Source organism: Ochotona curzoniae, unplaced genomic scaffold (genome assembly GCF_017591425.1).
Source record: "Ochotona curzoniae isolate NIBS_2020 unplaced genomic scaffold, NIBS_Ocur_1.0 contig_2855, whole genome shotgun sequence".
NCBI lineage: Eukaryota > Metazoa > Chordata > Mammalia > Lagomorpha > Ochotonidae > Ochotona > Ochotona curzoniae.
Genome location: NW_024465615.1, coordinates 1,158,228 through 1,183,189, shown reverse-complemented (window position 1 = coordinate 1,183,189; position 24,962 = coordinate 1,158,228). Strand labels below are relative to the sequence as shown.

At 41.6% G+C, this 24,962-nt stretch overlaps 1 protein-coding gene across 1 annotated transcript in view; it reads left to right on the top strand.

Annotated features, from left to right (window-relative positions):
* TESK2 (testis associated actin remodelling kinase 2) overlaps nt 1–24,962 on the top strand; it is a 122,988-nt gene that overhangs the window by 31,349 nt on the left and 66,677 nt on the right. Inside the window, exon 3 of the mRNA XM_040977742.1 lies at nt 12,005–12,126. Within this exon, the coding sequence (XP_040833676.1) occupies nt 12,005–12,126 (122 nt within the window). The remainder of the gene's footprint in view (nt 1–12,004; nt 12,127–24,962) is intronic.

The window sequence follows — 24,962 nt, the reverse complement described above, 5'->3', positions numbered from 1 at the left end:
TTTTTTCAAATTTATTTATTTTTATTGAAAAATTGGATATACAGAGAGGAGGACAGACAGAGAGGAAGATCTTCTATCCGCTGATTCACTCCCCAGATGGCCAGAGCTGAGCCCATCTGAAGCCAGGAGCCAGGAGCTTTTTCCAGGGTTCTCACACGCAGATCCAGGGTCCCAAGACTTTGGGCCATCCTCTACTGCTTTCCCAGGCCAGAAGCAGGGAGCTGGATGGGATGTGGGGCCACCAAAACACAAACCAGCACCCATATAGGATCCTAGCATATGTAAGGCAAGGTCTTTAGCCACTAGGTTACTGTGCTGGGCCAAGTTTCCTGTTATTGTTAACGTTGGGAGGCTCAAATAATTGGCTCTGTGTCACCATATGGGAGACTCTGGTGGAATTCTTGGCTCATGGCTTTGACTGTTACAGGTGTTTAGAAAGTGAACCAACAGACAAAAATAATCTTTGCTTCTCTCTGTATTTCAAATAAAAGACGTTTTATCCAATAGCTAATATTCTTGTTAGGTAATATGAGATTTATAATCTATAAAGTTAGTCTAAAATTAGGCAAACAAAATGATTTGCTATGGACCCAGCGCGATGGCTTAGTGACTAAATCTTCGCCTTACATGCACTGGGTTCCCATATGGGCCCTGGTTTGTGCCCTAGCTGCTCCACTTCTCCTCCAGATCCCTGTCTGTGACCTGGGAAAGCAATAGAGGATGACCTAAAGCCTTGGGACCCTGCACCTGCCTGGGAAAACCTGCAGAAGCTCCTGCCTCCCAGCTTTAGATCAAGTAAACCTGTTGCAGCTACCTGGGGAATGAACCAGCAGATGGAAGATCTTTTTTTTTTTTTTGCATCTCCTCTGTAAATCTTCCTTCCCAATAAAAATAAATAAATCATTATAAATAATTGTTATGTAGAAAAATGCTATACCTCTGATAGTTACAATTTATTTCTTTTAAAAATTAAGATTTGTGGGCCCGGCACGGTGGCGCAAGTGGTTAAAGGTCCTTGCCTTGCACGCCCGGGATCCCATATGGGCGCCGGTTCTAATCCCCGCAGCCCCGCTTCCCTTCCAGCTCCCTGCCTGTGGCCTGGGAAAGCAGTCAAGGACGGCCCAAAGCTTTGGGACCCTGCACCCGCGTGGGAGACCCGGAAGAGGCTCCTGGCTTCGGATCGGCATAGTATCGGCCCGTTGCGCTCACTTGGGGAGTGAATCATCAGACGGAAGATCTTCCTCTCTGTCTCTTCTCTCTGTATATCCGCCTTTCCAATGAAAAAATAATAAAAATAAATCTTTAAAAAAAATTAAGATTTGTTTATTTGAAAGGCAGATTTATAGAGAAACAGGAGAGAGAGATCTTCCATCTGCTAGTTCATTCTTCAAATGACTACAATGGCAAGAGCTGAGTCAATTCAAAGCCAGGGAACAGGAGCTTCTTCGAGATCTTCCATGTGGTTTCAGGGGCCCAAGGACTTGAGCCATTCTCCACTCTCTTCCCAGGCCATAGGCAGGGAGCTGAATGTTAAGTGGGACAGCCAGGCTTTGAACAAGCGCCTCTATGGGAAGTTGGCAGAGCAGGCTGATGATTAGTTTGCTAAGCAACTACATCAGCTCATTTACTCTTTTTTTTTTTTTTTTTAAGATTTACTTATTTATTGGAAAGGCACATATACAGAGAGGAGGAGAGACAGAGAGGAAGATCTTCCATCCGATGATTCACTCCCCAAGTGAGTGCAATGGCCGATGCTATGCCGGTCCTTAGCCAGGATCCAGGAACTTCTTATGGGTATCCCACATGACTGCAGGGTCCCAAAGCTTTGGGCCATTGTCGACTGCCTTCCCAGGCCACAAGCAGGGAGCTGGGTGGGAAGTAGACCTGCTGGATTAGAACCGGTGCCCATATGGGATCCCAGGGCGTTCAAGGCGAGGACTTTAGCCGTTAGGCCATGCTGCCGGGCCCATGCTCATTTACTCTTTTTTTCCATTATCATTTTAATTCTGAGTAGATTAAAAAGAACCACATTTATTTATTTATTAGAAAGCAGAATGAGGCCAGCTTTATGGCAATAACATGGTTATCTTCTGCCTACAGTGCCTGCATCCCTTATGGATGGAGGTTGAAGTCCCTGCTGCCACACTCCTTTTTCTGATAATTTTTACATAGTTGATTGAGGCACAAAGGGTCAAGGGCTACAGAAACGTGGGTAAGACCATTGTTTCCATATTTTTTTTTCTAGATCTGGGGTATCTGGGATAAGGGAAGAATAAAGGGAGAAGCCCACACAGCCTCCCACCCACCCCAGATCCCCAATGTGGGGCATGCTCTGAGGGTCCTGCTCAAGTGGTTTTGATACTCCAATGGTTCTGAATTTCTGCCAATCTTGCTATTCCAAACATGATTAAATCTCTCCAGAATCCACTGACTGCACACTTCTGATCCATCTCCCTGCTGACATGCCTTTGAAAGTAGTGGAGGATGGCCCAAAACTTGGGCCTCCGTGCCCATGAAAGATACCTGGAATGTTGCAGGGCGTAAGAGATCATGCCAGACAAGTCTAGGATTGATTAAGTTGTTTTGATTAACCAAGCTAGGTGATGGCAGTGCCCACTAGAAATTAGCAAATAAAGTGTCCATGTAGCAATCTAGTCCTAATTGAAACCCTGAAAAGAATGAATAGTCTTACCATGAAACCCATCTATTAAACTGAAGAACAATGTTCCGGCTGGCTGGAGCTAAGCCAGTCTGAAGCTGGGATCCAGGAGCTTCTTCCTGGGGTGCCATGCAGTTGCAGGATCCCAAGTCTTTGGGCTGTCCTGAGCTGCTCTCCCAGGCCTCAAGCAGGGAGCTAGATAAGAAGGAGAGCAGTTGGGATATGAATTGGTATCCATCTGGGATCCTGGTGGATGAAAAGCAAGAACTTTATCCACTAGACTACTGTACCAGGCCCTGTAGTTTTCGCCCCAAAATATTTATTTTATTTTATTTGGGGGGTGGGGAAGGCAGATACACATAGAGAAAGAAGACAGAAAAGATTTCCCATCATTGGTTCATTCCTTCAGTGGCCACAGTGGCCGGAGCTAAGCCGATCTGGAACCAGGAGCTTTTTCTGGGTGTCCCATGTGTGTGTAAGGTCTCAAGGTTTTGGGCCATCCTCTACTGCTTTCCCTGGCCACAAGCAGGGAAATGGATGGAAAGTAGAGCAGCCAGAAAATGAACTGGTGCCCATATGGGATCTCGGCGGATATAAGGCTAGGATTTAGCTGGGCCCAGTGGTTGTAGTTTCAGGGCCAGTAGGGAAAGCAATTTAGTACATGAATTGCTATTTTGTTTTATACTTTTTTTTTTTAATTGGAAGGGCAGATATACAGAGAGGAGAGACAGAGAGGAAAGATCTTCCGTCCGATGATTCACTCCCCAAGTGAGTACAACGGCCGATGCTATGCCGATCCGAAGCCAGGAGCCTCTTCCAGGTCTCCCACGTGGGTGCAGGGTCCCAAAGCTTTGGGCCGTCCTTGACTGCTTTCTCGGGCCACAGGCAGGGAGCTGGAAGGGAAGCAGGGCTGCTGGGATAGAACCGGCGCCCATATGGGATCCCGGGCGTGCAAGGCGAGGACCTTAACCACTGCGCCATCGCGCCCGGGGCCCTGTTTTATACTTTTTACAAAGAGATTTATGTATTGACGCTGACATTATGGTATAGCAGGTTAAGCCACTGGCTGTGATGCCAACCTCCCATATGGATTACCCTGCTAATGGTCTGGGCAGGCAGCAGAGGATGACACAAATGCTTGGGCCCATGCACCATAAGGGAAACCTGGCTCCTGCCTTCTGCTGGCCCAGACCCAGCCATTGTGGCCATTTGTGGAGTGAACCAGCAAATGGAAGACCTCTTTTCACCCCTTCTGTCTATGACATTGCCTTTCAAATAAGTGAACATGTCTTTAATATTTTTTCCCTATTGCATTATTCTAGTTTTGCGACCTTTTTGAAGTACAGGAATTTCAGGGAGCTCTCCTGGAGAGTTTCTGTTTTGGGTTGTATGTATTGATTTTTTTTTTAAAGATTTCTTTTTATTGGACAGTCAGATATACAGAGAGGAGGAGAGACAGAGAAAAAGATCTTCTGTCTGCTAGTTCACTCCCCAAGTGGCCGCAATGGCTGGAACTGAGGCAATCTGAAGCCAGGAGCCAGGAGCCTCTTCAGGATCTCCCACATGGGTGCAGGGTCCCAAAGCTTTGGGCCGTCCTCGACTGCCTTCCCAGGCCACAAGCAGGGAGCTGGATGGGAAGTGGAGCTGCCAGGATTAGAACCGGCACCCATATAGGATCCTGGCGCATTTGAGATGAGGACTCGATCTGCTTGGCTGCCTTGCCAGGCACTCTATTGATGTGTTTTATTATGAAACTTAGGTAGGCATTGTGGTACAGTGGATTAAGTTGCCACTTGAGATTTCCACGACTCACATTGGAGTGCTGTTTACTCAGTCTGCTCAGCTTCCAATTCAGAGGATAACTCAGGTGGCTGGGCCTCTGCCACCCACATGGGAAACTTGGGCTGAGTCGGGCTTCTGGCTTCAGTCTGGCCCAGCCCCTACTGTTGGGAGGATTGGGTAACTAAACCAATAAATGGGTGATCTGTTTTTTTTTTTTAATCTGCCTTCTGAGTAGGTTAAAACAGACCAACAAACATAAAAAAAATGCAATGAAACTTCAAATATTGTGTCCCATGTATACTTGCAGTTTATATGCAATAGTTGTGATTACAATAGTAATAGTTGCAATAGTTGTGATTACAATAGTTGTGAGTACAGTTAAGTTGGTTCAGACTTTATGTGTAAAGCTAGGATATTAATTAGTAAAGAACTTTTCAGGGACATCCATTTAGCACAGCAGTTAAGATACCACTTTTAAGTTGGATGGGGGGTGGCAACTTGGGATAGCAGCCTAATCCATCACCTGTTGCACCAGCATTCCTTGTGGGCACTGGTTCAAGTCCTAGCTGATAATGGCCTGAGAAAGCTGCAGAGGATGGCTCAGGTGCTTGGGACACTATACCTGGGTGGGAAACCTGGAAGAGGCTCCAGGTTGCTGACTTTGGTTGGTCCATTTCCGGCTATTGCAGCTGTTTGGCGAATGAACCACCAAGTTAAAGATCTCTCTTTCTCTGTAACTCTGCCTTTCCAATAAAATTAACTAAATCTTAAAAAAGAAAAAAAATACCATGTGCCCAGCACTGTAGCCTAGTGGTTAAATTCCTTGCCTTGAACACGCCAGGAATATGGGAATATGGGCACTGGTTCTAATCCTGTCCGCCCCACTTCCCATCCAACTCTTGGCTTGTGGCCTGGAAGAGCAGTGCAGGGGCCCGGTGGCGTGGCCTAGCGGCTTAAGTCCTCACCTTGAACGCCCTGGGATCCCATATGGGCACCGGTTCTAATCCCAGCAGCTCCACTTCCCATCCAACTCCTGGCTTGTGGCCTGGGAAAGCAGTTGAGGACGGCCCAAAGCCTTGGGACCCTGCACCCGTGTGGGATACCCGGAAGAAGTCCCTGGCTCCTGGCTTAGGACCGGCATAGCATCAGCCGTTGCAGTTACTTGGGGAGTGAATCATTGGATGGAAGATCTTCCTCTCTGTCTCTCCTCCTCTTTGTATATCTGACTTTCCAATAAAAAGAAATAAATCTTTTTTAAAAAAAGACCAAAAAAGAAAGCCTTGGGACTCTGCACCCACGTGGGAGACCTGGAGGAAATTCCTGGCTCCTGGCTTTGTATCGGCACAACTCCGGCCGTTGTGCTCACTTGGGGAGTGAATCATCAGATGGAAGATCTTCCTCTCTATCTCAGCTCCTCTCTGTGTATCTGACTTTGACATAAAAATAAATAAATCTTTAAAAAAAAACTATGAAACAAAAAAAACACGCTGAGTCTAGAGAGTATTACTTTGCACCAGGGAGCATAAGAGAATTGATTGCTTCCACTCTACGATCTCTTAGCATTGTGCTGATACCTCTACAATATTCTAGCATATAATAAGCATTGTAATAATATATTATCTTGTTAATAAACACATTTGCTCAATAAATGAATGCTTATTAGTTCACTGCCTATTAAGTACCATGCTTGCTATATCACACACATTTTAGCATACAGGCTTTATCATTTGGTTCTAAATAGTTTACAGTTTTTGTTATGACTTTCTAAAACCCATGAATTATGGAATGATACATGTTTGTTTTTTAAAGATTTATTTTTATTATTTTTTTATTGGAAAGGTGGATATACAGAGAGGAGAGACAGAGAGGAAGATCTTCCGTCCGATGATTCACTCCCCAAGTGAGCACAACGGCCGGAGTTGTGCCGATACAAAGCCAGGAGCCAGGAATTTCCTCCAGGTCTCCCACGCAGGTGCAGGGTCCCAAAGCTTTGGGCCATCCTCGACTGCCTTCCCAGGCCACAGGCAGGGAGCTGGAAGGGAAGCGGGGCTGCTGGGATTGGAACCGGTGCCCATATGGGATCCCAGGTGTGCAAGGCGAGGATCTTAACCACTTGCACCACCACGCCGGACCCGATACATGTTTTTTTTTTTTAAAGTTTTTTTTTAAAAGATTTATTTATTGATTGGAAAGTCAGATATACAAAGAGGAGGAGACACAGAGAGGAAGATCTTCCATCTGATGATTCATTCCCCAAGTAATTGCAACAGCTGATGCTATGCCTATCTGAAGCCAGGAGCCAGGAACTTCTTCCGGGTATCCCACGCAGGTGCACGGTCCCAAAGCTTTGGGCCGTTCTCGACTGCTTTCCCAGGCCACAAGCAGGGAGCTGGATGGGAAGTGGAGCTGCTGGGGTTAGAACTGGAGCTCATATGGGATCCCAGGGCGTTCAAGGTGAGGACTTAAGCCACTAGGCCACGCCACTGGGCCCCATGAAACATGTTTGATCTCTAAATATGTAAAATTATTTTCATTTTTCTTTTTATTAACTGTCTAATTTTATGTCATGATAATTTGGGAGTGTTGTTTTGTTCGATTCAAAAACAATTGAGTTACTTAATTAGAAAAGAAACAGAGAAGACAGTGATCTTGCCTCCACCTGTTTATTCCCCAAATGGCAACAACAGCCAGGGCTTGGCCAATGCAAGTCAGGAGCTAGGAACTCAATCCAGCATTGCTCCATGGGTGCCAGGAACCCAAGTACTTGAGCCGTCACCTGCTGCCTTCCCTGGTGCATTAACCGCAAGCTGGATCAGAAGCAGAATAGATGGGACTTAAACTGGCACATCTTTAGCTAGATGTTATCAGATACAGCTGTGTTAGAGTTCCTTGACTTAGCACAAGAAAAAAATATCAGATATGGTTCAGAGAGCAGCGAGTAAGGTAGCAAAGTTTAATGAAAAGAACATTCCTAACAGGCCAGGTGAGCATCTTAACGAAGAATAGAGAGCAAAGTTGCTTTAATATTGCTGAATTATTTTTTGAGAAATTTTTCCCCTTAAGTTTATGTGGGTTTTTTTTTTGCCTGACTTTAATGTTGCTATACCAGCTTACTGTATATTTATTATTTGCTGTGACTTCTTGATGAAAAGTCCAAGTCACTCATTTAATAGCTAAATTTAGGATAACTGCTTTGTAATAACTTATCTTGTTATTCTTGCTGTATTAAAGTATCTCTTTACAATTTTTTTTTACTCATGAAGTTCTGCTTTTCTCTCCTACTAGAAAACAAACTTCCTGACTCAAGTTAGCTATTTAAATTCAGCATTTTTGGAATAATCAACAGCTTCTAAATGCTAGGGACTGTGCCAGAGAAAAGATTCTCAAGTTGGTTTCATATTACACTAGCAAAGGTTGAAGTGTATCACATGTGGTTTGTTATTAAAAAATGTTTAAGTACCATCAACTACAAATAATTTGGGTTTGAAAAATATAAATTAAGACTAAATTAAATGTACATCTCTAATTCAGTCATTTACATGTCAATATGTTTCTTTAAATGCAACATAGCTAGGTTAGGGTAAATAATAGCTAATGGATAAGGCATTTTGAAATACTTGTGATCCATATTTTTAAAATTTCACAGTCTATAGTAAATAATTATAGTAAATAATATAGCAACTGTTGCTAGCTATATAGCTGTTGCTGTACCTTTGTTTTCTACATATGTTTGGAATCTTTTAACAACAATCTAGATTTATCCATATGAAAATAAATTCTGTGTATCGGAAAGGTTATAGGTGGGGGGAGTGAATGGCATGCTAAATCAGTACTCTGTGGGATAAAGAAATGGATGAAATGGTACTTATTTTGGGCCACATAAGGTATAGATTGACACACTAACAGCAGATACTATAAAGGTGCTATAATAAAGATAAGGATATTGTATTAAGAGAACACAGAATGGAGTTATCTAACTTTTCTTGAAGTAAAGTGGCATTTCCCTAAATAAAGTGACTTTTAAAAAATCATGAATAATTGAATGAAATCTGTAAGAAAGGTCGGGATGAGGCTGAGAGATTGGGAACTGCATAAAGTAAAAAAGAACAGCATATTTTAAGGCAAGAAAGTATACGAAAGAATGGTGTGTATGGAACAAGTTATAACAGTATGTAATAGCTAAAGTTAAGGAGATGGTGGATAAACAGGGAGCAATGGATGGATTTAGTTTTGCTAGAATGTTTCGACCATATTTTGGGTAGTGGTGAGCCCTTGGAGACTTTAAGGTGGAGAGCAAAGGGTAGATGTTGTGCCATGGCAGGTTAAAGCACCACTTGGGATGCTTGTGTCCCATATTAGAGTATCTGGGATGGAGCCCTGCTCTGCTTCCAGTCCAGCTTTCTGAGAGACACCAGTCAATGGCTCTAGTGCCTCAGTCCCTGCCAGCCATGTGGGAGATCTGAATGGAGTTCCTGGCTACTGGTGTCAGCTTTGTTCAGCTTTGGCAGTTGTGAGCATTTGGGAAGTGAACCAGTGGATGGAAGATTCTCCTTCTCTCTTTCTCTCTCTCTCTCTACACACACACACACACACACACACACACACACACACACACACACACACTTTGCTTTTCAAATAAATATAAATGATTAAACATTTTAAAAAAGATGTAAGGCAAGATAATTGCATTTTGGGAGCATGAGTTTCTGGGAAATCTGTGAAGTCAATGTCTTACGTTAACATGTAATCTTCTTAGCATCTAGTATAGTGTCTTGTTTTATTGAGGGTGATAATATTTTCAATTATTTGAATATATCTGAAGAGATTAATAAAAGATTATCAATCACATTTAAGCTGCATGCATTCATTTGACTGTGGTTTGTGACTGCAAATCTGGACATTATCTTTTTTTTTAAGATGTATTTTTTTTATTGCAAAGTCAGATATACAGGGAGGAGGAGAGACAGAGAGGAAGACCTTCTGTCTGATGGTTCACTCCCCAAGTAACTGCAACAGCTGGTGCTGCGCCGGTCCGAAGCCAGGAGCCAGTAACAACCTCCCTCAGGTTTCACATGCGGGTGCAGGGTCCCAAGGCTTTGGGCTGTCTTTGACTGCTTTCCCAGGCCACAAGCAGGGAGCTGGATGGGAAGTGGAGCTGCTGGGATTAGAACCAGCACCCATATGGGATACCGGTCGCTTTCAAGGCAAGGACTTAGACCACTAGGCCACCGCACCGGGTCCCTGGATGTTTTCTTTACCTCTGGGTTTAGTTTTTACATCTGTTGTAAGTCTTTGCTAAGGAGAGAAACTGTTCCTAATTTTTGTCCACATAATGCCATTTTGTTTTGGGGGGAGGCCATAGTCATTCACTTTAAGTAGTTATTGAGCATTCTTCTCAATTTTAAAATTTTATTGGCAAAGATAGTGCAAGAGACATGGAGGGTTTACTCCCCAAATGCCTCTAGCAGTTGGAACTGGGCCCGTGTGAGGCCAGAGCCTGGACTTAATCTAGCTGTCCTACATGGATTACAGGGACTCAAGTCCTCGAGCCATTGCTTGCTGCCTCCAAGAGTGTGCGCTGGCAAGGAACTGGATCAGAAGCAAAATAGCTAGGGACTCCAACCAGGCTGAGTGAGCACGATGAATTTAGTGTAGACCCTGATCTTAAGGTGCTTAATGCCTGATGAGAAGATATCTTTGTATACAACCACGTGATGAGTATTATACTTATCATACATGATGTTATAAATGTTCAGAGCACAGAAAGAAACCATAAATAGTTCCTAATGACAGTGAAGAAAGATTTGAGGAGGAACTATTTGGGTGTGGCCTTCAAAGATAAGAGGGGAATTTGGGAGTGGGGCCAGGGGAAAGGAAGAGAAAGAATATTTCATGCAGCTGAAAATCAAGATGAGGTAAGTTATCAACATCAGCGTCTTGTTCATTTCTTTAAGGAAGCGGGCTTTTTTTTTTCTAGTTTAAGATGCAAATTGCTTATCCCTGAAATTGTACATGGGTTTTAATAGCATGCTTTGTTGAAAGTGAACATTTTGTTAAAAACTCAGAATGACAGTTTTCAGGTAATGGGAAAAAAAAATGACTTTCAGATAGAAAGCCCTTATTAAAACACAGATGTCTTCTGTAAATAGAGTTGGAAAAATACTGTCAGTGAGTTCTTTGTGTATAAATGTTTCTTTTAACTTATCCATGCAGGATCTGAAAAGGAAAGCTAGTTTTCTTTCATCAATCACGAGGTGCATGACAACAGAATCATTGATGCACTGAGAAGGGAGTTGGATTCCAAATCACACTGAGAGATCTAGAAGGGGGGGAGGCAGCCAGGCCTCTGCCTCCGTATTGCGAGTCAGAGCTTCTGTGGCTCCTGCCTTGTGTCTGGCTGCTTTTGAAAAACTGTGTCTTTGAATTCAAAGATAAACTAAGATGTGCATTACACACTCATAGATATATTGAACTTCTGGGGCTATTTCAGGGAGTTTGTGGAGATTGAATAATAAGTGGGTTATCATATTTTCTGCTAGAATCCCATTTGGTCAAGTATAACACCCTGGACAACATCCCTAAAGTCCATAGGATGACATTGTGCAGGATCTGAAATGAATCATTCTTTTTTTTTTAACCAAGAAGTAATGAGGTCTTTAGGACTTTATGTAATTTTTCTGCTGCCTTGTTCATAATTCTTCAGCAGAAAACACACATCTCAGTGAATGATTGAGCTTCATTGTGTAAAGAAAAAATATTCCCCTTGGTAATCTTATTTTGCTGTTATGAGACCATGTTTAGAGGGTGGAAACATACTTTTCTTGTAAGTAAAGTTTATAGTTTATAAACGCCTGTGGAGTATTACTGAAATGAGAGAATAATATTTGTACATGTAAAAGGGATTGACTTGGGGAGAGGGTGAATGTCTTTATCAACAGACTTTCTCAGTCCGTGTAGATGATAGTGTGAGCAGTATGGCACATGTCTGCTGTGTATGTTGAAGTGAGTATAAGGCACTTTGGGCTGAGTTACTACAACATTAGCTGTAACAGGTTTACTGACTCCTTTCTGTATTTAACATACCATGCATTTTTTCTTATAGATCTAATTTTAAGGTGCACTGGTGGATATGGTGCATTAAAGTATGTGGACTCAAATGTCTTATAAAGACAGTTTTATACTATATTAAATGTAAGATGAGGCCATGCATATATTTTTTTGGTGCTTTCTTAAAACTTCACAGATGATATTTTCCCCTGTTGGTATATTAAAATTCACCAGTATAAGGAACCAATAAAAAAAACTCATCATTTCTCCCTAGGGTATTAAAAAAATATGTGATTTCTTGAAATGTTATGAAACATCTGATCAGGTCAATATGAAACAGGTTGTTGACTGCATATGGGATAAATTCTTCATTAAAAGAAGTGAGACTCTAATGTAATTAGATGTCTGTTTTATCTTAACTGGCACTGAAACCTCTTGTCATATTCTATATGCCGAGACTTTGACCTCCTATCTGCTGCCTTTGACCCTCTTTTGTTACTCTGTTTTATTTTCTAGGTGCGCCACCGAGCTTCGGGTCAGGTGATGGCTCTTAAGATGAATACCTTAAGCAGTAACCGGGCAAACATGCTGAAAGAAGTACAGCTCATGAATAGACTCTCCCATCCCAACATCCTTAGGTAATGACTTCTTCCTTCCTGGGTATCAGTGAGGCCGCTGACAGGGTGCTGGAGGCTTGCTAGTCCACCACTGACGGCTAAAAAGAGAGATTATCATGATCAATCTATCTTGCTGTGGTTTAGCTGTGTTCTAAGTTTTGTTGTATTTATTCAGACTTAATCTCCTACTAATTAAGTATATTTAATAAAGCAAATTCTTCTGTCTCTCAAGAGGTTTAATTATAGTTTTAGTAGCAGTTCATTAGAACAATTGTTTCCAGTCAAATTGAAGAGAGTACTCTTTATATGGCCATTTAATTTTCCTAATTGCTGTTCAAGGACTCATAATTAAATTAGTGAAAATAAAAATGAGATTTTGCCCTCAAATAGTCTGCCCTTAACTTTTAGCCCTTACTTGAGAATTTTGTACACATATATAACATACCATTTATATAGATACTGTATATATAAAATTAGGTTATATGATCACTTTATCTAGTAATCAGTATCTAAATTTAAACCTTAATTATCTTTGCTATAACAAAGAAAGTGTATTTCTAAATGAGACCAAGTAAGACAATCTAATTCAATGTGTATTAGGGTTTAGGGGCCAATGTTTTTGTAGCACTGGTTAAACCACCACTTGGGCCCTTGACAACCATGTGGGAGATGGGTGGAAGTCTGGCTCCTGGTTTTGGATTGGTTCAGTCCAGGCTTTTACAACTATTTTCATTTTTTTTAAAGATTTATTTATTTATTGGAAAATCATATCTTTATAGAGAGAGGAGGAGAGACAGAGAGGAAGATCTTAGATTCACTGATTCACTAACCAAGTGGTCACAAGAGCCAGAACTGAGCCAATCTGAAGCTAGGAATAGGAATTTCTTCTGGGTTTCCCATGCAGATCCAGGGTCCCAAAGCTTTGGGCCATCCCCACTTGCTGTCCCAGGCAATAAACAGAAAAGTGGATGGGAAGCGGGGCGGCTGGGACATGAACTGGCACCCATATGAGATCCCGGCACATGCAATCAAGATTTAGTCACTAAGCTATCGCGCCATGCATGCAAAGAAATTTTTATTTTAATTGTGTTAACAATAAATTGGTACAATAATTAGAAACTATTTAGGAAATACACATTCTAAGAACTTTAAGGATGGAATCTAGCCATGCTCAATTAGGTTAGAGAAGTCACAGGAAGGTAGAATAAAAGATTATACTACTTATAGTACTCTCTGAGTAACACAAATCAGGAGGACTCTGCTCTAGGCCACTGGTTAGGATAATTTCCTTTTGTTGTATTCAAAATACACAATGAAAGTGAAGGCACAAAAACATGAAAGACATAAGCAATTAAAGCTTCTTTAAAAAAAAAAGTAATCCATTTCCAGGCTTTTAAACCATAGAATGTTTGAGACAGATGGTTTATACAGAATAGAAACAGAGTCATCATCAGAGTACAAACCCACTGTGCTTAACAGTGTTCATAATTTTCATGTGTTACAGTTACTATGCCAGAGGCTTTACATAAATTGTTTGTTTATTGTGAAGATCAAGATAAAATTAATGCGGTTTTGTATATATTAGAAAACAGCCCAGAGCAAAAGCTACTACTTGTTTTAAATTAAAGGAAGTTGGGAATGGGGATCATCTCCAGATAAGCTCAGAAAGCATATGGAAGAAAGGCTAGTGTTTGGCACACCACATTTAGCACTGCCTGCAATGCTAACATTCCATATAGAAGTGCTGAGTGGAAGACCCAGAGGAGGCTCCTGGCTCCTGAGTTTGGGTTGGCTCATCTCTGGCCGTTGTGGTCACGTGGGGAATGAGCCAATGGACAGAAGGTCTTTCTCTCTGTATCTCCTTCTCTCTATAAATCTGCCTTTTCAATAAAAATAAGTAAATCTTTAAAAAAATAAAATTTTGTAATTGCTATTAGTATAGCACTTAGTCTGTTTTTTTTTAGTAAAGCTATAGATACTTTAAGATCTGTTTTATAGATATAGAAACTGAAGCAGATGCGTGGGCCTACTTTTCCTCCCAAATTGAGGTTATTAAACTAAAACTTTGAAGAACTCATTTCTTGAAACTAGAATTGTTGAGACACATAGCTTCTTAGGACCGGGCTTCTGGAGACAAGTTGTGAGCACAGGAGGGTCTGTTCTTTGCTTCATCTCACCAACGCTGCTTACTTCTTACCTGTTTTAAATTGAAATTCTGTGTAAGAACTGTACCTAAGAAAAGAAAATTGCTGCACTAGCGATGTGGAAGGTCTGCCTGGGAAAGAAGGCTGTCTGTGTGACCTGCCAGACAGCAGGCGTCTGACTCCTTACATGGGTCTTGGTCCTCTACCACCAAAGCTACTGTATACCCGAGCAGGAGAGAATGAGCTGAATTTCTGTAATTTTCTCCCTTTTGTTTTTTTAATCTCAACCTCATACTTCCTATTTTGGTTTTATCTATTTTCCTTCTAAAATTTCTGTTTGGAAGGAAAAGTGGGTTTGGTAAGCCATAGAGGCAGTAGGTATATAAAATTTCTTTGTATGTGTTTTTCTTTTAACACACTTGTATATGGGTATGGTTAAGATCGATTGTGTTTTCATCAGTTGCTCTAAGTTATCAGTTTAAAAAAGGGACAATAAGGTTCTTTGTTGAGTGCTGGGACCAATTGTTTTGGCCTTCTTGTGAATAAGGCTGTTTATGCCAGAAATCTTGTGCTCAAGATCAGCAACCCAGTTCTGTGCCCTGCTCACTTTTACTCCCCAGTGGGCCTGCTGAGAACCACTACCAGGATTTTTTTTTGTCATACCTCTTTGCTGTTCTTCATTCCACAAGAATTTTAGTGTTTTGTTTGAACTCCTCCTTCACATTATTATGCACACTTTTTTATATAAGGAGTTTTTGAAGTCTGTGAATATTGGCTCTTACCAAGTTTTTTTTTTTTAAGATTTATTTATTTTTTATTGGAAAGGCAGATATATAGAGAGCAAGAGAGACACAGAAGAAGATCTTCCATCCGATGGTTCACTCCCCAAGCAGCCGCAATGGCTGGTGCTTCACCGATCCAAAGCCAGGAGCCCAAGCTTTCTCCGGGTCTTCCATGTGCGTGCAGGGTCCCAAGGCTCTGGGCTAACCTTGACTGCTTTCCCAGGCCACAAGCAGGGAGCTGGATGGGAAGTGGGGTCTGCTGGGATTAGAACCGGCACCCATATGGGATCCCAGTGCTTTCAAGGCGAGGACTCTAGCCTCTAGGCCACTGTGCCAGGCCCTTTAGTTGCCTTTCAAACCTCATTTACTATAATGTGATTAATATTTTGTTAAAATTGAGAATAAAGCTTCAACTCACCAGATGTATTCTTGGAAGTATTTATTACTGAGGTTTGCTAGGCAATGTGATGATGAATTCATCACATTAGAGAGAAGTAGAGGCCTGTGACCTCTGGGACAGTCTCTTTAGGAAACCAACCGTACAATTAGGAAACAGGCTAGCATCACTTAATGTTGTGGCAAGAAAGCAGGATGTTTTCCTAATCTGGTTAAGATACTCATCTTTCCAGTTACCTGTCCTGACCAATTCTAAAGTCATCTTGTGTCATCTTTATATCCCTTCATTTCTTGTTTTTTTTTTTTTTTTATCAGAAGCTATGCTTCAGTCCTAAATCCTCAAAACTTCCTGCTACAGTTCCTTTCTTATAAATTCACTGTAATTCAGCCTTCTTTATTTTTACCTGGAGTGATATTTTTCCTTCTTTTTGCTAACATCTAGCATCATGATATATAGCTCTGATTATTTAAGTTCTTAAAATTTGTTGTGGTGCACATTGATTTCAGAATTAAGTCAAAAATTCTTTTTTTTAAAGATTTATTTATTTTTATTGGAAAGGCAGATTAACAGAGAGAAGGAGAATAAGATCTTCCATGCACTGATTCAGGTGGCTACAATGGACAGAGCTGAGCACATCCGGAGCCAGGAGCCAGGAGCTCCTTCTGGGTCTCCCACACAAATACAGGGTCCCAAGGCTTTGGGCCATCCTCTACTACTTTCCCAGGCCACAAGCAGGGAGCTGGAAAGAGAAGTGTTACAGCCAGGACACAAACCAGCAACCCTGTGGGATCCTAGTGCATATATGGCAAGGACATTAGCCACTAGACTACCTTGTCAGACCCTCAAAAGTTCTGTAAACTGTAAGTTAAGGTCTAATCTGTTTTTCCTGCCTTCCACTCTTAGCTTTCTCCACCATTTTCTAGTCATATCTAGGACTTAAATTCTGGGCTTTACTGTCTTCTGGAAATGGAATGATAAACCACTTCTCTGAGCACTGCGCAGTATTACTTTTGTGCTGGTTCAGGAATGAAGGAGGAGAATAAAGTCCAAAGGGCTTTTCACCAGTACGTTTCTGATGAGGCAAGGTTAACTACTGTCCACCATTTTGTTTTGCTCTGTTCATTTGTTTACTTTGCTATGTATATAATGTATATTAAGGACAAACAAATCCTTCTTTACAATATCTTAGTCCTCAATATATCAAAGAGATTGACTGGTGTATCACAGAAGAAATAAATGAATACACCAAGTAAGCCTTGGTTTCAAATCCATAAGAAAAATTGCTCTTAAAGCCAGTTATGGAAGTAAAATTGTTAAAACTGCGTCTAAGCACTATAGTTGCTTGCAGATGCTTATCTCTGGAGGTGAAGGAAAAAGAAAGGGTTCTAGGCCAGAATGTCTACTTAGAAGACATTTCAAAATGGAAACTTTGTTACTGTGTATGAATTTTTTTTTCTTTTGGAAAGACAGATGTACAGAGAGAAGGAGAGACAGAAAGATTTTCAGTCAGCTGTTCACTACCCAAGTGGCTGCAACAGCTGGAGCTGAGCCAGTCTGAAGCCAGGAGCCAAGGGTTTCTTTAGGTTCTCCCACACAGGTGCAGGATCCCAAGGCTTTGGTTTGTCCTCGACTGCTTTCTCAGGCCATAAACAGGGAGCTGGATAGGAAGTGGAACAGCCAGAATATGAACCCAGCACATATGTGAACTCTCAGCATGTGCAAGATGAGGATTTAGCTCTTAGGCTATTGTTCCAGAACCCATGTATGAGGTTTTTTTTTTTTTTTTTAAAGATTTATTTATTTATTGGAAAGTCAGATATACAGAGAAGAGGAGAGACAGAGAGGAAGATCTTCCATCCGATGATTCACTCCCCACGTGAGCGCAATGGCCAATGCTGTGCCAATCCGAAGCCAGGATCCAGCAACTTCTTCCGGGTATCCCACACAGGTGCAGGGTCCCAAAGCTTTGGGCCATCCTCGACTGCTTTCCCAGGCCACAAGCAGGGAGCTGGATGGGAAGTGGAGCTGCCGGGATTAGAACCGGCACCCATATGGGATCCTGGCACACTCAAGGTGAGGACTTTAGTTGCTAGTCCACGCATCTGGGCTCCCCATGTATGAGTTTTTAAGATGCCACTTTGTGACTAGTGGGAAATTGAAGTCCTTATTGGAAACCGAGTATCTAGATGCTTAAAGTGCTAAAACCTGGGTCTGGTGCAATGGCAGAGTGGCTAAATCCTCACCTTGCATGTACCATGATCCCATATAGAATTTCAGATGATTCTGAAATCATCCTCTAAGAGATCATCCTCTCTGTAAATCTGCTTTTCCAATAAAAATAAATAAATCCTTAAAAAAATAAAAGTGCTAGGCCTGGCACAGTAGCCTAGTGTCTAAAGTCTTCTCCTTGCATGCTCCTGGATCCCATATGGGTTCTGGTTCATGTCCTGGCTGTTCTGCTTCCTATCCAGCCCTCTGTTTGTAGCCTGGAAAAACAGTTGAGGATGGCCCAAAGCCTTGGGATCCTGCACCTGTGTGGGAGACCGGGAGGAATTTCCTGGCTCCTGCTTCAGATCAGCACAACTTTAGATGTTGCGACCACTTGGAGAATGAATCAGTAGGATGGAAGATCTTCCTCTCTGTCTCTCCTCCTCTCTGTATATCCGCCTTTCCAATAAAAAAAAAAAAAGATTTATTTTTATTTTTATTGGAAAGTCAGATATACAGAGAGGAGAGACAGAGAGGAAAATCTTCTGTCCGATGATTCACTCTCTAAGTGAGGGCAACGGCCTATGCTATGCCGATCCGAAGCCAGGAGCCTCTTCCGGGTCTCCCACGCGGGTGCAGGGTCCCAAAGCTTTGGGTCGTCCTTGACTGCTTTCCCGGGCCACAGGCAGGGAGCTGGAAGGGAAGCGGGGCTGCGGGGATTAGAACCGGTGCTCATATGGGATCCTGGCATGTTCAAAGTGAGGACTGTAACAGCCACTAGGCCACCGCACCAGGCCCCCTGCACCGTTTTTAATTATATATCTTTTAACATAGAACATCTGTGAGAACTTAAGGGCATGAGTTTCCAGGTTGGCAGGACCAACCAAACAACCAATGCAATGAGTGAAATAACACCCACCTCAAAGCATATCACTGTGAAATTTTAGAATATGGGTAAAAAACAAGTGACAACAGCAACAACATCACCATCACCAACAAACTCCTGGTTGCATTTAAATTGTTGAAAGAATTATGTTAAACCTTAATACCAGCTCTGGAACCTAGATCCCTGGAACCAGACTTTCTTTCAAAAATGATTTCCTGTGCAGAATTCTTTATTCAACCTAAGAACTTCCCAAGCATGACAGCAAAAATACATTTTTCAGACAAGCGATGTCTCTAAACAATTTCTTTTCCTGTACTCTTCTTGTGAAGCAACTGGAGAATGTGAAAACAAGGGAATAAACAAAACAAAACAAAGCAAAAAAGACGCAGGAACTAGAAAGCATGGGTAAAAATAGGATTAGGCTGTGAATTTGATTGGTCCTCTTGTTACGTGTAGATGATACGATTGCTGAGCAATATTTATTCTGCCTTTGATGATCTTAAAATTGGATTATAAAAACCATGCAAAGGAAAAAAAAAGCTGGACTAAGCCAATTTTGGGTAGTGTCACCTGATGTTAAGCTCTGGTAGCTAATATCTGAGTTTTTCTTCTAAGTTTTCCTGTCTGGGACCCAGCCTGACCAGTTTTCTATGATGTAATACCTCTAAAACATGTTCAAACTATGGCAAGCCTTGCACAAGGATATTACTACCTTTTATGGATCTCGAGTCATAGTTCTTTTGAGAGTTCTTTTGAAATCTAAGCCATTGCGTTCCCCTGTCCTCCCTCTCTCCTCCTCTCTGCTTTCCCCCCTCCCCTTCTGGTTATTGGTCATTTTTTTCCCCCTAGTTCAAGAGAGTGATGGCATTCTTGCTTTATTTGGGAATAAAATGCATGCAAATCCTTTCAGTGCCACACTAAAGTTTAAAGTCTGGTGCAGTTTAAGTACTTTTCTACCAAAATTATGAGATAAAATCAAATAAAAATGTATCAAAATTTCTGAAAACTTCGCTTTTTGCAAGAAAAAGTAAATCAATCCAAGTACATTTTAGTGTTTTGGATAAAGCCCTTTTAGAAACCATATCTGTATTCAAATTAGGCCCACATTTTGCTATTCTAGAGTAGGTTTATTTCAAGCCTCTTACTTGTTATTGGCATAACATGTGGAGTCAGATGTTTTTCTGGAAAGACCAGTACAGTCAAAAGAACTCATATGGAGACTGCTTATTGCTCAAATTTGGCAGCAGCAAAGCTCATAAAGCAAGCCAGCTATATTTTCATTGGTATAGGCGGTTCTTTTTTGTGCACTAAAAATTAGGTAATTACTGGACTGACCTTTTTCTTTCCTTACCCATTGGCACAGGGTAGAACATGAGCTATGGAGCAGAACTGTCAGATTCCCATTCCACCTGTAACCTGTGTTAAGTCACTTCAGTATTTTAAGCTCTATTTTTGGAGAAGATAAGATAGGGGTAATTGGATCTGACTTAATATGTATAAAGCATCTAGTATAGTGCTTTAGGTATATTGTAGCTGAGTAATAAATGGTAATTTTCTTGGCAACTTTGACATGATGGTCACAGATCTCTTCCTATTAGATTCTGTCTTTCAGGTCTGAGGCGGTCCAAACCTAAGAGTGGTAACAATCGTGTCAGTGATGTTCTTGTTCTATCAGAATGAGAGGAGTGAGATGTGTTTTAAACTGTTATTATATCTCATACTTCTCTGTTTAGTTAATAAACTGTGAAGAAGGGACAACATTTAAACTTTGATCTTGAACTCTGAGCCTTATAAAGAACTATGAGCTCAACAAATATCTAATTAACTGAATGTGAATGCCACCAAGGATCATATGAATGTTTATGCTAGTTTAGGAACCATATGCCCCAAACCTATCTTAGATATGTGAACATCCTAACACGGGATAGTGACCCATAAAATGTTCTTGCTTGTGTGTCTGCTGTTATTTTTCTGTGGCGACCATCGCAAATTACCACAAGCCTGGTAGCTTAAAACTGTATGTATTCATGTCTTACACTTCTGTAGGTAAGGAATCTCATGTGGGTCTTGCTGGGCTAAAATTAAAAATTCAGTATGGCTATATTCCTTTCTGGAGGTTCTAGGAGACAATCTAGTTTCTTACAGTTCAGCTACTCCTGTTCAGGCTTATAGCCCCTCAATCTTCAGAACCAGAAATGAGTGGTTGAATCTTTCTCACATGTATCATTCTAATATCCTGATGCTTCTCTGTTCCACTTACAAAGAACCAGAGATTATGTGGACCCTAACTTGGTAATTCAAGTTAACCCTTCCTTCCTTCCTTTCTCTCTCTCTCTCTCTCTCTCTCACTCTCTCACATCTATCCAGTTTGAAAGGCACAGAGAGAAAAGCAGGGGCAAGAAGAGAGGTCCTCCATCTGTTAGTTCACTTGCCAAATATCTGCAATGGCTGAAGCTGAGCTGATCCAAAGCCAGGAGCCAGGAGCCAGGAGCAACTTCTGAGTCTCCCATGTGGGTGCAGAGGGCCAAGGACTTGGACCATCCTGTACTGACTTCCCAGATCAACAGGGAACTGGATTGGAAGTGGAACAGTCAGGGCACAGATAGGCATCCATATGGGATGCTAGCACTGCAGGCGGAGGATTAATTTGCGCTGCCATTGCATCGGCCCCATAAACTTCTATCTTAAAGCTATTTCGACTAGCAACTTTAACTTATTCTCCTTATCATTTATTTAAGAAATTTAATTTAAAAAACTTTTTTTAAATTTGAAAGGTGGAGCCCAGACAGAGGAAAGACACAGAAGAGAGATATTTCATGTGCTGGTTCACTCCCTAAATGGCTAGGCTGGTCTGAAGTCAGAAGCTTTGTGTAGGGGTCCAAACACTTGAGCCATTTTTTGCTTTCCTAGACATTTTAACAGGGAGGTAGATTGGAAGTGGAGCAGCTGGGACTTGAACAGGTGCACTTATGGGAATGCCGGAGGTTCAGGTGGAAGCTCAGTCTACCACACCACCATGCCAATTCCTCCCCTTGTCATGTAACAAGCCATGTTCATAGGTTCTGGAGATTAGGCCGTGGATATCTTGGGGGGACCACAGGTAGTCCTATCACAGTATTCTATTAGGAAGACGGTTCTGTACCTACAACCCATAATTAACTGTTAGAAAAATTCTATTTTTTATATACAAAATTAAAGTTCTAACTATCTTCTCCTACTACAACAGATAATTTTGCTCATTTCCCAATCAGGAGAAAGGAAGGAGGGGCAAGAAGGAAAAAAGAGAGAGAGAGAAGGGGAGGAAAGAAAGGGGAAAGAGAAAGGGAGATGTTATTATATTAGAATTGTATCCATGAACCAAGTTGAATTTATTTTCTTTGTATTAAGATCACATTTACATGAGAATTGATGAGAATTGGGTTGTAGTAATGTAAGGCCTAGGAAAAGCCTGGCTTCAGAATAAGAACTTTAACTTAAACATACACACATTCCCGCACAGCCCAAGGTTTACTTACTTATTTATTTGAAAGGCAGAGCAATAGAGAGAGGGGAGGTGGGTGAGACAAAGAGAGAGAGTTCTTCTGTCCACTAATTCACTCTCTAAATGCCCACAACTGCCATAATGAAGTAAGGAGCCTGGAATTTCATCAATGTCTTCCAAGTCACAGACAGATACCCAAGCATTTTGCTCATTTTCTATCGCTTTTCCAGGCACATTAGCAGGGAGCTGGATAGGACATGGAGCAACTGGGACTCCTATTGGTAGATGCTGGTATCTCAGGCAGTACATTAATCTACTGTATCACAATGCTGACCCCAATAATTTTAATTTTAATTTTAATTTTTAAAGATTTATTTGAATTTGGCACAATAGGCTAGTGGCTAAAGTCTTTGCCTTGCATGCACTGGGATTCCATAGGGGTGCTGGTTTGTGTCCCTGTTGCTTCACTTCCCTTCCAGGTCTCAGCTTGTGGCTTGGGAAAGAAGTGGAGGATGGCCCAAAGCCTTGTGATCCTGCGCTTGTGTGGGAGATCCAGAAAAAGCTCCTGGATCCTGGCTTTAGATTGGCTCAGTTTTGACTGTTGCGGCCACTTGGGGAATGAACCAGCAGATGGAGGGTCTTTCTGTCTCTCCTTCTTCTTTCTGTGAATCTGACTTTCCAATAGAAATAAGTAGATCTTTATAAAAAATATTTATTTGGAAGTCAAATTTAGGAGAGATAGAGGAGGGAAAAAGGACAGGAGAGAAAGAGAGAGAGAGAAATTTTCCATACACTGGTCCACGCCTCCTAATAGTTGGAGTTCCAGGACTGGACCAATTTGAAGCCAGGAGCTAGGGGCCTCTTAGGGGTCCAAACACTTGGGCCATCTCCCGCTTTTCTCAGGTCATTAGCAGGGACTTGGTTTTGAAATGAAGCAGTTGGGATTCAGAGATGTACCCATATAGAATGCCAGCATTCTAACTACTATACCACAAAACTGGCCCCCAAGAATTTTTTTTTTCAAGATTTATTTTCTTATTTTTATTGGAAAGGCAAATATACAGAGAGGAGAGATAGAGAGGAAGATCTTACATCCGATGATTCACTCCCCAGGTGGCTGCAACGGCTGGAGCTGAGCCAATCCGAAGCCAGGAGCTTCTTCCGGGCCTCCCACATGGGTCCCAAAGCTTTGGGCTGTCCTCGACTGCTTTCCCAGGCCACAGGCAGGGAGCTGGATGGGAAGCAGGGCTGCCGGGATTAGAACCGGCGCCCATATGGGATCCCGGGCATGCAAGGCGAGGACCTTAACCACTGTGCCATCGCACCAGGCCCCCAAGAATTTTTAACATTAATTCAGTAAATACGATGAGCAAGGCAGTGTTTTAAGAGGAAAAAAAATGTTTTCTTTAGCCTACATGGGATAACTATTGTGATAGACAATATCTCATTGGTTAAAAATTTTCTACTTATTCATGTCCCTGTATAATTAAAGTTTGTTGGAAGTGGACAAAATGTTCTTTTCCGTCTAGAACAGGGTCTTAGCTTTACAGTTGAAATTTCTGCATTTATTGGCACACAAAGGAACAAAGTATGGGGAATAGTGCTTAGGTATTATGGAACAGGCTTGGAAATGACAAAATCAGTTCTGCCTTTGTACCAATGGTCAGATATTAGTGTTATGGTCTTAACCAACTGTAGTGAACACTAAGAAATAGAGGTTAATTCAGGATGAAAAAGCAAGTAATTTTATTAAAAAGTCTTTACCTTCCTTACACACAGTCCCAACCATTAAGAACTTACTAAAATAATGGAAGAGGTGAGGCAGACACATATTACACTTGCTGTAGGAGGCAGGATCTGATTAAAAACTACCATAAAAGTTTAAATACAAGGCTAGCTCCGTAATGTAACAGGCTAAGCCTCCATTTGCAGCGCCAGCATCCCATATGGGTGTCAGTTTGAATTCTGACTGCTACACTTTGTATCTAGTTTGCTGCTAATGTGTAATGGAAGGAAGCAGCAGCACTTGGCCAAGTCCTTGGAAAAATCCACCCACATGAAAAACCCAGAAGATACTCCTGGCTCGTAGATTCAGACCAACCTAGCTGCAGCATGTTGGCCATCTTGGAAGTGAACCAGTGTATGGAAGATCTCTTCTCTCCTTATTTCAAATAAAATTAAATCTTTTTCTAGAAAGTTTAAATATGAATGTATAGAGAGGAGAAATTTTGTTTGCAAAATTTCTCATTTAATTTTGTCATTTTATCACTTAATGATTATTATAACCTACCTCAAAGAACAACTTCAAGAATTTAATATGTGGCTATGTCTGGCACACTCAATGCTATATAATGTTTATTGTTATTTTTTTTAAGATTTATTTGGTTTTTATTGTAAAGTCAGCTATACAGAGAGGAGGAGAGACAGAGAGAAAGATCTTCCATCTGATAATTCACTCCCTAAGTGACTACAACAGCCGGTGCTGTGCTGGCCGGTGCTGTGCTGATCCGAAGCCAGGATGCAGGAACTTCCTCCAGGTCTCCCACATGGGTGCAGGGTCCCAAGGCTTTGGGCTTTCCTCGACTACTTTCCCAGGCCACAATCAGGGAGCTGGATGGGAAGTGGAGCTGCCAGGATTAGACCTAGTATCCATATGGGATCCCAGTGCGTTCAAGGCAAGGACTTTAACTGCTACGCTAGGCCACCATGCCAGGTCCTGGAGGTGTTTTTGAGCTGGGTTTGAATGCTGATGCAACCTTGAACAATGGATTTCAGACATTTTAGCAACAATATGAAAGTGGAAGATTTCAACACATTTAAGAGTGACAGGTAATAGAATAGAAATATGGAGTATATAAGTGGATGAATTAGGAGACAAAAATTTAGATTGAATAACGTATTAGATAATTTTTTTAAAGATTTATTTATTTTGTATTGCAAAGTCAGATATGCAGAGAGG